Below are 11,381 nucleotides of genomic sequence, written 5' to 3' on the forward strand. Positions count from 1 at the left end.
AAGACAAATGCTTCGGGGGCACCCGGGCGGCTCAGTCGCTTGAGCACCTGCCTTCATCTCCGGTCACGATGCCCGAGACAGAGCCCCATCCAGCTCACGCTCGTGGGGAACCTGCCCGGAGAGAGCCTCTCCCCACCGCCCCCACGCGGTCTCTCAAATAAATCAATCTTCAAAAAATAAATAAAAATTTAAAAAGGGTGTGTTTGCAAAGTAACGTCCACGGAGATCTCCTCATGCAGCAAGCGGGCGTCTCTCTCAAGCGACAACCGCACGAACAAAGGCGGCAAGCAGGGCTGTTCTACTGGGGAGGCCGACCTCTGTGCTCCCCGGGAGGACCCTGAGGTCTCTGAGCCCTAACAGCGATGCCTTTACGAAGGATCCATCCTCTGCAACATTCCCCTTGGACGAGCGCCCAACCCCGTGGGAGTGCTGTTGTCAGGAAGAGCCTCCCCGACTTCCCTGCCAGGGGTGGACACAACCAGGGGGCCCGCCACCATCCTCCCGTGCCCACACACGCTCCAATCCTTAAACGGAGTCTGCAGGATCGTCGTAACTTGGGCCGTGGGCACACGTGCCCAAGACCCACGTGGAGACAATGAAAAGGTATTTTAATACGAAGATTTTTAATTCAGTTTAAAAAATCCTTAAAACGATCTGCCCGTCAAAACATGAAGTTGATTTGGGATTTTTCTATTACTGTAACAAATTAGGCAAAGCTGTATCTCAAAATTATTGAGGAAAAAGATAATGTAGTAGTTTTCCTATTAAAGTCAAAATTTGCTTGTAGAAGAGTTAATAGGCAAATCAACCCAGAAATCTCCGTGAATAAATGCTAATGCAGATAAAATAGTGTCACATACACGCACGAGCAACCACGACCATGGTGATTAGGGACCATAAGCCAGGAGTGTACGATTAGAGCAGCTACTGAATTTTGAGCAAGAAAGTGGCCTCAGCAGCTCCGAGTGTCCCTCCACTCACAGGACAGCTCAGCCCCGACAACACTGCCCACCAGGTTTTGGGAAATGGGTGTCGTCTATCTGGCCGGTCCTGTCCTCTCCTGTGACACGCTCTCACGAGGCAGGTACCGCGCAGGTGGACATCTGCTTACAGTCCCAGAGCCGGTAGGATGGCGCAGCCCCGGCTCACCCACTGGGGGAGGGGACCCTCATTCAGGCTGACCTTGAATTAGGGGAAATGAACGTGGCTTGTCCACTGTCCCAGAGTCGCTGCCACGTAAAAAACCACTTTTATAATGAAGCTCCCTTCATTAAACACACTGATTGGATAGTCCTGCCAAGGAAAGCTCACCAGGGTCCATGTCTACGGCGTAAGAGGAAGAGAACAGGCTCTCTGTTGGGACTCAGGACCAGGGCGAAGGCGGCCTGACCCCTGAGTGCCACTACACTGTCTGAGCCAGAAAGTCCAGGTACTGGCCCCGGGCCTCGAAGTGGTCAGCGGGCCGGTTGTACGCCGTCCACACAGGTTCGCCCACAAACAGCCGCATGGCCTTCACGTAGTTCTGGAAAACACAGACACGTTGGGATGTGAACCCTGCCTCCAACACAAGGTCGCTGGCCACGGCGGTGGTCCTAGCCGCACACGTTCTCCCCGCAGAGCCAGTAGGTATGAGCTGCCGGCTGGCAGGCCTCAGGCTCAGGCAGCAAGGCCTCTGCCACGGGGGGGGGGGGGGGGGGGGGGGGGGTTCGGTGCTGACCCCCACTCTCCACAACCTGGCATCTGCCCAGACGCGCACGACCCACCCGCCCGCACCCCGGGCCCACTGCGGCCCTCACGCTCGGCAGGGCCCTCGGGCTGCTGAACACCAGGGAGGCCAGCGTGGCATCGCCCCTCAAAAGCAAAAATGGGGGGTGCCAGGGTGGCTCCATGGGTTAAGCATCTGCCTGTGGCTTAGGTCATGATCCTGGGGTCCTGGATCAAGCCCCACCATGGGCTCCCTGCTCAGTGGCCGGTAGGCTTCTCCCTTTCCCTCCCCCACTTCTGAACTCTTTCTGTGTCAAATAACATCTTAAAAGTAAAAACGTGGGGATCTTGTATTCCCATTTTAGCTTTTGGGAAATTGACCCTCGCAACGACCTCCCACGTGTGCTGGTCACAAAAGTAGGAGGCTCCGGGTCCCAGTACCGGAGAGCAGGAAGGGACCGGACAAGGCTGCCGGCCTCGGGGGGGCCGCCCACGTGGGCAGGAGCCCGCGGTGGGGACAGCGGCAGCGGGACGGCAGCTCCAGCCGGCCCGTGGGGCAGAGCACTGGGGTCCACGCGCCCACACGCGGGCCAGGGCCCTCCTACCCGCTCGTCCAGCGAGAAGCGGTGGTAGATGCCGGCGGGTAGCGTTATCATGTCCCCCTTCTCCATGAAGATGCGGATCCACCTGTCCTCCTTGTCCCGCACGTCAAAGTAGCCGCTGCCGTCCAGGATGTAGCGGATCTCGTCATCCAGGTGCAGGTGCTCCTCGTAGAACACCTTAATCTGGGAGGACGGAGGGGGCGGCTCAGCCGCGGCTCGCGGCGGCACGGAGGCGCGGCGGCACGGAGGCGCGGCGGCACGGAGGCGCGGCGGCCGGCCGGCAGGAGCGGGGTCGAGGGCCAGGTCGCCGGACTCCCGCAGCGCAGGAACCTGGCGCCGGGCCAGCAGCGGCCAGAGCGCGAACACGCCACCGCCGCTCCGCGTGTCCACCCCAGCCCCAGGTCTCCACCCGCAACACCCCGGGGCTGCGGGTCCCCGACGCCCTCGGGGCCCTCAACGGAGCGGGGCGCACGCGGCCGGCCCCTGCCGCACAGCTCACAGCTCGGGGCCGTGAGGACTCCCTCGCCCGCGGGGACCCCGCGCCCCTCCTGCCGCACACCGGGTCTCCTGCGCCTCACACGCACGGGCACGCGGCTGTCCCGCGCCTCAGACGCATGCGCGGTCATGCCGCGTCTCCCGCGCCCGCGCCCCGCGCACGCGCCCCGCGCACGCCGTCGTCGCCCGCGTCACACGCCGTCCACGACCCCACCGGGTCACCATTTCCTGGAAGACGCCCCTTGTTCCAATCGTTTGTGTTGGTCGGGAAGCGCTCACCTCCCAACCCCGAGAGTGCAAACCCTCCGCTGTGGAGCCGGTGCAGCGGGCGGACGAACCCGCAGTAACCGCCCGGCCCCGCCCCGACCCCGCGCGGCGTCCCCGCCCCGCCGCCCCCGCCCCAGGGCCCCAGGCCGGGTGTCTGAGGCGTCCCGCCCGCGACGCTCACGCGCCCCTGGAAAAGCCACGGACGGTCGCGACATCGCCGCTGGCAGAGGAGCCGCGCCGGCGCCTGTCCGGAGGCCGGCGGGCTGCGGGGACGCGGGTGTCGTGGCGGAGCGGGAGCGGCCGAGCCAGCAGCGGTCCCCGCGCGGCCACCCCGCCCGGAACGGACCCCGACCGCGGGCCTCGACCGCACGCACAGGAACAGGCACCGGGTCGCCCCCGGCTGGGCCGTCACAGCCGGACAGAAGCCCGACGCCGGGGCAGGGGCGCAGGCGCCGACGTCCGCAAGCACCGCCGGCCGGACGCTGCGGGCTCCGCCGCCGCCCTGCAGCCCCGCGGAGGTGCCGGAACGGGCCGTTCCACGGAAGCACGACGGAGGTGAGACGCGCGCGGAACAGGTAACCGAGCCGACCTGGGTCGGCCTCGGGCGGGGGCGGACCTGCCCCCCGGCCTCGCGCCCCGACTCGGCTGCGTCGGCGAGGACCCGACCCGGCCGCGGCCAGGCGGACACGAGCGGCTGCGGCCGAGGGCGAGGAGTGGTCGGTGCGCCGGCCGGGGTCCTCGCGGCGGACCAGCCGTGGCCGACCCCGACCGAGGGAGGCCGGAAGTCCGGTGGCGCCGACTGAAGGAGCCGCGTCCGCTCGCGCCAACCAGCTCTCCCTCCCACACAGAACTCCCCGCCCCATCGGCTGAGGGCGCCAGTGACCCCAGGCAGCAACGAGGACCCCGGCGGGGTCTCCAAGTACCCGTGACGGGCACCGGGGCTGATGCGCCTGCGGCTCCCCAAGTCAAGTGGCCATCGGGAAAAGGATGGCCACCGGCCCACGCGACAGAAACCCTCCGAGAGGCTCGTCCTTGCTAAGTCTGGGACAGTCCGAGCATCAGACTCACTGGCCTGGATCCACGCCCGCCAGGACTCAAGGATCGGGAGCCCGCACTGGGGTGACAGAAGGGAGCGGGCGGCCTCTCCCTGCAGACCCAGGCCAAGTCAGCACTGCGGGACAGACGGCCACCACGCTGGGCACCTGCCGTGGGACCGATCCAGGCAGGGTCTACCCAGGTGGACGCAAACACCGAGTGGAAGTCTGAGAAGAAACATGGCATTTATAGACTCGAAATAATCCTCCACAGATTTCCTGTCAGTTATGAGGGGAGACGGAAGTTCGCAAGGAAGGACCTAACGAACAAAACTTGATCAAGTTTCCTGTCAGCAGGAAGGGGCCTGTGACACCACAGGCCTCCCAGCAGCGCACACCGCGCACACACAGCGCCTTCTGCGTGGCGTTCTGGCCAAAAACGCAAGGCTTGACTCTAGTCATGGAACACAAACAGGCCATAGGAGACAGTAAAGGTTTGTTTCAGAGAAACAGGACAGAGAAGCCTGTACCAGCAAGACTTTTCTTCCGCGGGAGAAGCCACTCTGGGGACTAGGACGACGGAGAACACAGTTACTGCCCTTAACAGCACACAGGTCTTTGCAACGCAGTAAGACCAAGCAGTGCTGGGGCTCCTGGGTGGCTCGGGCCGCTGGGCGTCCGACCCTTGATGTCGGCTCTGGTCATGATCCTAGGTTGTGAGATCGAGCCCCACACAGGGCTCTGCACCGACCGTGGAGCCTGCTTAGGATTCTCTCTCTCCCTCTCCCTCTTTTCCTCCACATTCTCTTTCTCTCTCGCGTGTGTGCACACGTGCACTAAAAAAATAAAAAATTAAAATTAAAAAAAGGAAAGACAAAATCACTGCCAAGAAGACGGGTAATCTAACATGCATGGCAACACACACCATGTAAATCTGAGAGAATCCATGACCCGGGGAGAAATGGGCCATCATCTTGGAAGTACCGTAACACTCATGCTCCGCCCAGCACAATCACAACATGCGTGTGTCTGCCGCACCCGTGTTCTCACACCGCTTTTGTTCTCAGTCCAATCTGCTGGGACACCTGCCGGTTTCCTTCCTCTAAAACACACACACAAGACATCCAAGCTGATGGAAGAACAGTCTGGAAGACTTTCCCTAGATCCACCAGAGGACTGAAATCACAGGATAAAATGCCACCCTAAGCTCTGAAACAGGTGGACACAGGGCCCCGTGCAGATAAACTGGTGTGACGCCAAGCAGTCGTCCTGGCAAACTGCGGCAGGCTGAGTGTGCCCCAGCTTCAAAGTGGGAACCGCCGGGAGCCCAGGATTAAGGGAAGCCCCACAGTTCTTTGGCTTTTGTATCTAGAAACCCCATCAGGTTCTCAGGATGAAGATCCCAGAATATCCTTTCACGTTGCAGGCAATGAGAGGGGAAAATAGCCATTTTTAAATACTCCCAGAATGTCCTGCACCAAAGGCCAGTACTCCCAGGGAAACAGCTGCACCGGAGCCTTATCTGACTTGTGGGAAGACCCTGTCCAGTCCCCTCCAGCCTAAAGGGCGAAAGAAAAGGCCACAACAGAAGAACTAAGCCCACGAAAGACTGGCCTGAATGGTAACAGGTAACATCACAGATCACTTCTTCTCCCCAACAGCGGACCACATGACAGGGCTCCAGAAGATAACAGTGACTTGAGGCTTCAAAAGAAGCCGTGTGAGACACAGAATCTACGGGAGGAAGAGCGCTTAAAGAAACAAAGACCCCAGGGGAGAAGAAAATCCAGGGAACTAGAAACCAAATCCCTGGCACCATCAACAGCAAATGGAACTCCCGCCCAGATAACACACACCCTCACGCTAAAGGCTGACTTGCCTTGGTTCCTCTTAACAGACGCTACACTCTGGCTTTAACCAAAATGACAGGGCATGCTAAAAGCTAAGAAAAAAATCCATCTCTAGAGACAAAGCAAGGCTGAGAACCAGACAGAAGTGTGACACACATTATGGAAACTGAAGCTCAATGTTACATAGCTATTAAGTGCTGCAGCCAGAATTTAAAAATTTTATTTATTTACTTGACACAGAGAGAGAGGGAGAGAAAAATTTTTTTATTTATTTGACACACAAGCAGGGGGAGCAGCAGGAAGGAGGAGAGGGAGAAGCAGGCTCCTCAGTGAGCGGGAAACCCGATGCGATCATGACCTAAGCCGAAGGCAGATTCTTCACCAACTGAGCCACCCAGGCATCCCAAGAAACCCACTTTAAAACAAAGACACAAGTGAGTTAAACGCAAACTTTTAGAGAAAGAAACACCATGTTAATAGTAATCAAAAGCAAGCTCAGGGAGCTACATTAATTTCAGACAATGCAGACTTCAGAACAAGGAAAATCATCAGGGATAAGGACGGGTATCATGGAATGACAAAACGGTCCAATCTCCAAGAGGACATGAACATCTTGACACCTAACCACAGACATCAACATACACGAGGCTAAAAGTAACAGGAGGAGAAGAACACATGAATCCACTATTTTAGTTGGAGATTTCAGCACCACCCATCAACAGACAAGTTCAGTTAGCAGAAAATCAGCAAGGAGTAGCTGCTGAGTAGCACCACCAGTCGACATCCGTGGAGTGAGTCACCCAGCAACGGCAGACACACTCTTCTCAAGCCTGCACGGTGGCTTCACTAAGATAAACTGTGCTCTGGCCCATGAAGTAGCCTCAGTATATTTCCAAGGACTCAAGTCTCACAAAATATATTCTCTGATTACAGTGGAATTAAATTAGAAGGCAAGAAAAGTCAAGTCTCTGGAAAAGTCCCCATATAATTGGAAACTAACACATATCTAAAAACCCACAGAGGTCAAAGCAATCAAAAAGGAAATTAATCTGGAAGTATTCTGAACTGAATAAAAATGAAAATCATTTGAAATTTGTGTGATGGCTCTAAAGAAGTACTTGGAGGAAATCTACAGCACTGAACACCTATATTAAAAAAGAAGGCTGCAAGTCCATGACCTCAGCAACCACGTTAAGGAATTAGAAAAAGTATGGCTCAGTCAGGGGAGCGTCTATCCTGACTGCTGCTCAGGCTGTGATCTCAGGCTCGTGAGAGCAAGCCCCACGTCTGGCTTCCTTCTTGGTAGGGGCTCGCTCGGGACTCTCTCTTCCTGGCCCTCTCCTCCTCCTCCCCCCACCTGCATGCTCTCTCAAATAAATAATTAAATCTTTAAAAAAAGGAAAAAGAAAATACAAAAAAAAGCTTGTGTTAATAGGAGTGAATGTAACAATTCCCCTCTTCAAAGAATTTAGAGCTCCCTTACCTTTTCTTCATAATTTGGCAGTTTATCCTTGCATATGGTTATTATGTCCATCCAGCAGTAGTTTCTCTCTTTTCGGATCTTTTCTAATTCTGGATCATTCTCATATTTGTCAGCATCCAACTATTAGGGTTAAAACAACAAAAAGGAGGTCACATTAATGCAAACAAAGAAATGTTCTGTTACTGGATTTCCAGTATGATTCCACTCTAAATTTATCATCCAGTCCTCTGTCAACTGCAGACTAACCTTCCTTCTCCTCCTCTCCCCCTTTCTCTGGAGGGCTTCCCCATTCTCTGTCACAGCTAAGGAGAATGCAGTTGTACTTAATTCCTGCCTCCCTTCTCCCCAGCAGTTCTTCCTGGGGGATTCTACGTTCGCATTCTAGCCCCACTTCCAGGAGCCCAGGTGAAACACCCATGACCAAGCCTGTCCAAGGTCACCAACCCCACCTCTACCCCAGTCCTGCTCCTCCAGCACGAATCCTCTGCAGGTCTCTGATCTCTCTGTGACATCTCTTTGTCAGCTGCTTCCCTGGGCTGGATGCTCTGGAAGCCTACAAATAAAACCCAAGTTCATTACCCCGGGATGAGAGCCCTTCCATCATTTCTATTTCTATTCTTCTGTCCCTATCACCTGTTTAAAAACGCACACACACCCACACACACACACACACACACACACAAAACTTCATTCTAAACCAAGCAAAATTATTTGCTCCAAAAGAATCTTCACATCCCCACAGCCTTGCTCCTGACAGCTTCACACATCCAGAAAGCTCCTTCATCATCGTCATTCATCACTACCCTATCTACTCAAGGTCCCATTCTGACTTGAAGGCAGACACTTAGCGACTGAGCCACCCAGGCACCCCTCAAGGTCCCATTCTATCACGTCTGTGATGAAGCACTCGCCAGGACCCCAGCCAGAGTTAATCTCACTCCTACTTCAAACTACTGGCACTGAATTGAGTTCACCTTGCATTATGTTGTGATAAAATGCACATTTTACCACAACTCCTGAACGGCAAACTCCAGAATATCTTAAACTACTAGTCATCAACCCGTTAATTTCTACAAAGATGCCTCCCCAAAAGTCATGAAACCCACCTCGGGATACGCGCAGGACTGCCCCACACTAAAACCATCTGTCACTCTGCTTTGTCCCTAATAACAGACGCACAAAATTTCTCCATCGGTTCCCAATGATCGAGAACAGCTATTATGAAGAAGTATATAAGAATACACAGGACACAAAACCCAGAGAGTGAACACCATTTACTTATTTACATGTTTACGTATCCTTCATGCCGCACACAGGGCTTGAACTCATGACCCTGAGATGGAGAGCTGGAGGCTCTGCCGACTGGGCCAGCCGGGCGCCCTGACTTATCCAGAGCAGAACTAGAAGGCCGGAGGAACTGGGTCTGACCCCGCGGAGAAACTGGAAGATGCCTTTAAAAGGTGGTCTTTCATCCTCTGGACACATTCACAAGTTGACCAAGCTCTCTTTCTCCGAAAAGAACGCCGTAAGTGAGCTCTGCTTAGTTGCGGAGAAACTGACTTTGTGATAAAACCGAACGTATGTCCCCGTCGCAACGGGCACTGCGGACCATCGGACCGCCTCAGAGATGGTCCCTGCCCGCAGGTGCGTGCTCCGTGCCCGCAGGTGCGAGCTCCGTCTTGGCGTGGGCAGAGAAATAACTGGAAAAACCAACGCGGCCCCAAAGCGGAGCGATCCGGGGAGCGTCGTCTTCGGGGCCAGGAGGCTGCCGGCCTCGCGCCTGCCCAGCGCCGCAAACAGGAGCCTGGCGGCCGGCAGGAGCGTCCACTGCGGACGGGCCCGCGGGCTCAGGGCAGGTGGACGCCCGGCCTGCCCGGCTGCTTACCGCGGCGCGCCCCACGGCGCCCCACAGCCCGCCACGGCTTTCTCGTGGGGGGGGCCGGGCAGGGGGCTCCGTGGGTGAAGCCGCTGCCTTCAGCTGGGGTCATGGTCCCAGGGTCCGGGGACCGAGCCCCGCGTCGGGCTCTCTGCTCGGGGCGAGCCTGCTCACCTGTCCACTTGTGACCTCCGTCAAATAAACAAATATCGCCTTTAGAGGAAACTTGATTCGCTCACGCGTCCGAGCGGACAAGGGCGCACAGGCAGGCGGGGCGGAGGGACCCGGCGGGGCGACCCCGCCCCGCACCACGCCCCGCGCCGCGCGCGCACCGCACTCTAGACGGAGCCGCCGGGCCGCCGACTCGGGGACCCGCCTGCAGCCCGTGCGCTCTGCGGACACCGACGGGCGCTTCCTGAACGCGCCGGTCCTGCGGCGAGAGACTGGCCGCGCGCCTGGTGCCGACGTTTCATTTACTTGAAACAGCGCGCGGGGCACGAGCGGGGCAGGGACAGAGGGGGAGGGGGAGGGGCAGCCTGTCCCCGGCCTCCCGCCCGTGCGGTCCACTAGCTGCGCCCGGCGCGCCCTGGCGGCTCACAGACCCTCCCCGAGCCCACCCGGACTGCCCAGCGGCGGGCCTCGACCGTCCGCGGGGCGCGCGCACGGCGGCCTGGGCGGGCCACGACGCTGAGCCCGCGCATGGCGCTCCCACTGATGAAGTTCTAGAACCTAGGTGAGGTTTGGTGGGCTGAGGTCCGGAGCGGATGACCAGGAAAGAATTCTTGAGACATCTTTGGTGCAAAATGGTGGTTTATTAAAGCACGGGGACAGGACCCGTGGGCAGGAAGAGCTGCTGCCCCGGGTTGTGAGGGATGGCAGGTTATGTACCCTGCTGTTGGGGGAAGGTGAGGGGAAGGGAGGTTTCAGTGGAGTTTTCATATGCTAAAGAGGGCCTACAAGGTGCCAGGATGTTCCAGGCCTGCCGGAGGCCTTGCCCTTGCTGCTGGATCAATGTTGTATTTAGACCAGCCATTATCCTCAGCCAGCCTCCTGCTCCCTCATCACCACCGCCTAAAGCTCGGCCAGCGCAGAGGGCCCGGGGGGTCGGGCCATCCGGCCCTGCTGCTGCGCATGCGCACCGCTCCCAGGTCGCGATTCTCAGCGCCGCTACTGAGCATGCGCACCGATCGCGATTTCGCGGCGCCGCTACTGAGCATGCGCACCGATCGCGATTTCGCGGCGCCGCTACTGAGCATGTGCAGGATGCCCCCGGCGCCCCGGATCCCGGCGCCGCCGCAACTGAGCAGGTGCCGCATGCCCCGGGCGCCGCCCACCACCGGAGCCCCCCGTTACTGAGCATAAGCAGTCCCTCTCCCTGCCACCCCCCCGCCGCAGTCCCGGCCGCGGTGCCCACTAGCTGCACGCTGGGGTGTGCAGGGAGCTCGGGACACCTCGTGGGGGCCCGCCCCCGCCCCCGCCTACCTTCCAGTAAAGCACCCCGAGCCGGCGCAGCTGCTCCAGGCCAACCGGGCGGCTGGGCTCGGCGCGGTGGGGCCGCCTCGGGTCGTCGGCGGACTCGTCCATGTACCAGGCCTGCACCATGGCGGAGCGGGGGCGCCGCGAGCACCCCCTGTGCGCCCTCCGGGCCCCCGTCCCTGACCCCGGCCAACGGCTGCGCGAGGCGGTGGACGAAGCGCTGCCGCGCCGCGCGGGGAGGGCCCTTATCCCCGGGCGGCCGGCCGGGGCGGGGCGGGGCGGGGCCGGCGGTGGGAGGGGCGGCGGCGGGGCGGCGGGGAACTGGGGTCACCGTGCGCGGAGCGAGCTGGTGCGACAACTTACGCGTTAGGAAAGGGAAGTGAAATGCCACCAGAGAACCCACGCAGCCCCGTGGGGAGCAGCGGGACTTGAAGTCAGGTCCTGTCCCCACAGAGGACCCTAGGGTCATGGCGGGGGGCGGGGGCCGCGTCCTCGCCTGCCCCCAGCCTGCCCCGCCCTCTATTTGTAAACTGCCCGGCTCCCTTCCCCAGAGGACTGGATAGGTTCTAGGGGAGAAAACAAGCTTGCCCTTCC

At 58.9% G+C, this 11,381-nt stretch overlaps 1 protein-coding gene across 1 annotated transcript; it reads right to left on the reverse strand.

Moving 5' to 3' along the window:
- Window positions 1–606: 606 nt before the first annotated feature.
- On the reverse strand, window positions 607–11,057 carry ADI1 (acireductone dioxygenase 1). Its single transcript, XM_082746343.1, has 4 exons — window positions 10,794–11,057; window positions 7,436–7,555; window positions 2,310–2,489; window positions 607–1,522 (listed from the first exon to the last, which is right to left on the reverse strand). The coding sequence occupies exons 1-4, from the start codon at window positions 10,911–10,913 to the stop codon at window positions 1,403–1,405; spliced, it is 540 nt and encodes a 179-aa protein (XP_082602469.1). The 5' UTR covers window positions 10,914–11,057; the 3' UTR covers window positions 607–1,402.
- Between the last annotated feature and the right edge of the window lie 324 nt (window positions 11,058–11,381).

Source organism: Mustela nivalis (assembly GCF_964662115.1).
Source record: "Mustela nivalis genome assembly, chromosome: 8".
NCBI lineage: Eukaryota > Metazoa > Chordata > Mammalia > Carnivora > Mustelidae > Mustela > Mustela nivalis.

Excerpts from the sequence above, each read along its gene's own strand:
- ADI1 (XM_082746343.1), bottom strand. The coding sequence starts at position 10,913 with ATGGTGCAGGCCTGGTACATGGACGAGTCCGCCGACGACCCGAGGCGG. Across the intron at positions 7,556-10,793 it reads TCGGGGTGCTTTACTGGAAG|TTGGATGCTGACAAATATGA; the intron begins GTAGGCGGGGGC and ends TAACCCTAATAG. Across the intron at positions 1,523-2,309 it reads GCTTCTCGCTGGACGAGCGG|AACTACGTGAAGGCCATGCG; the intron begins GTAGGAGGGCCC and ends TGTGTTTTCCAG.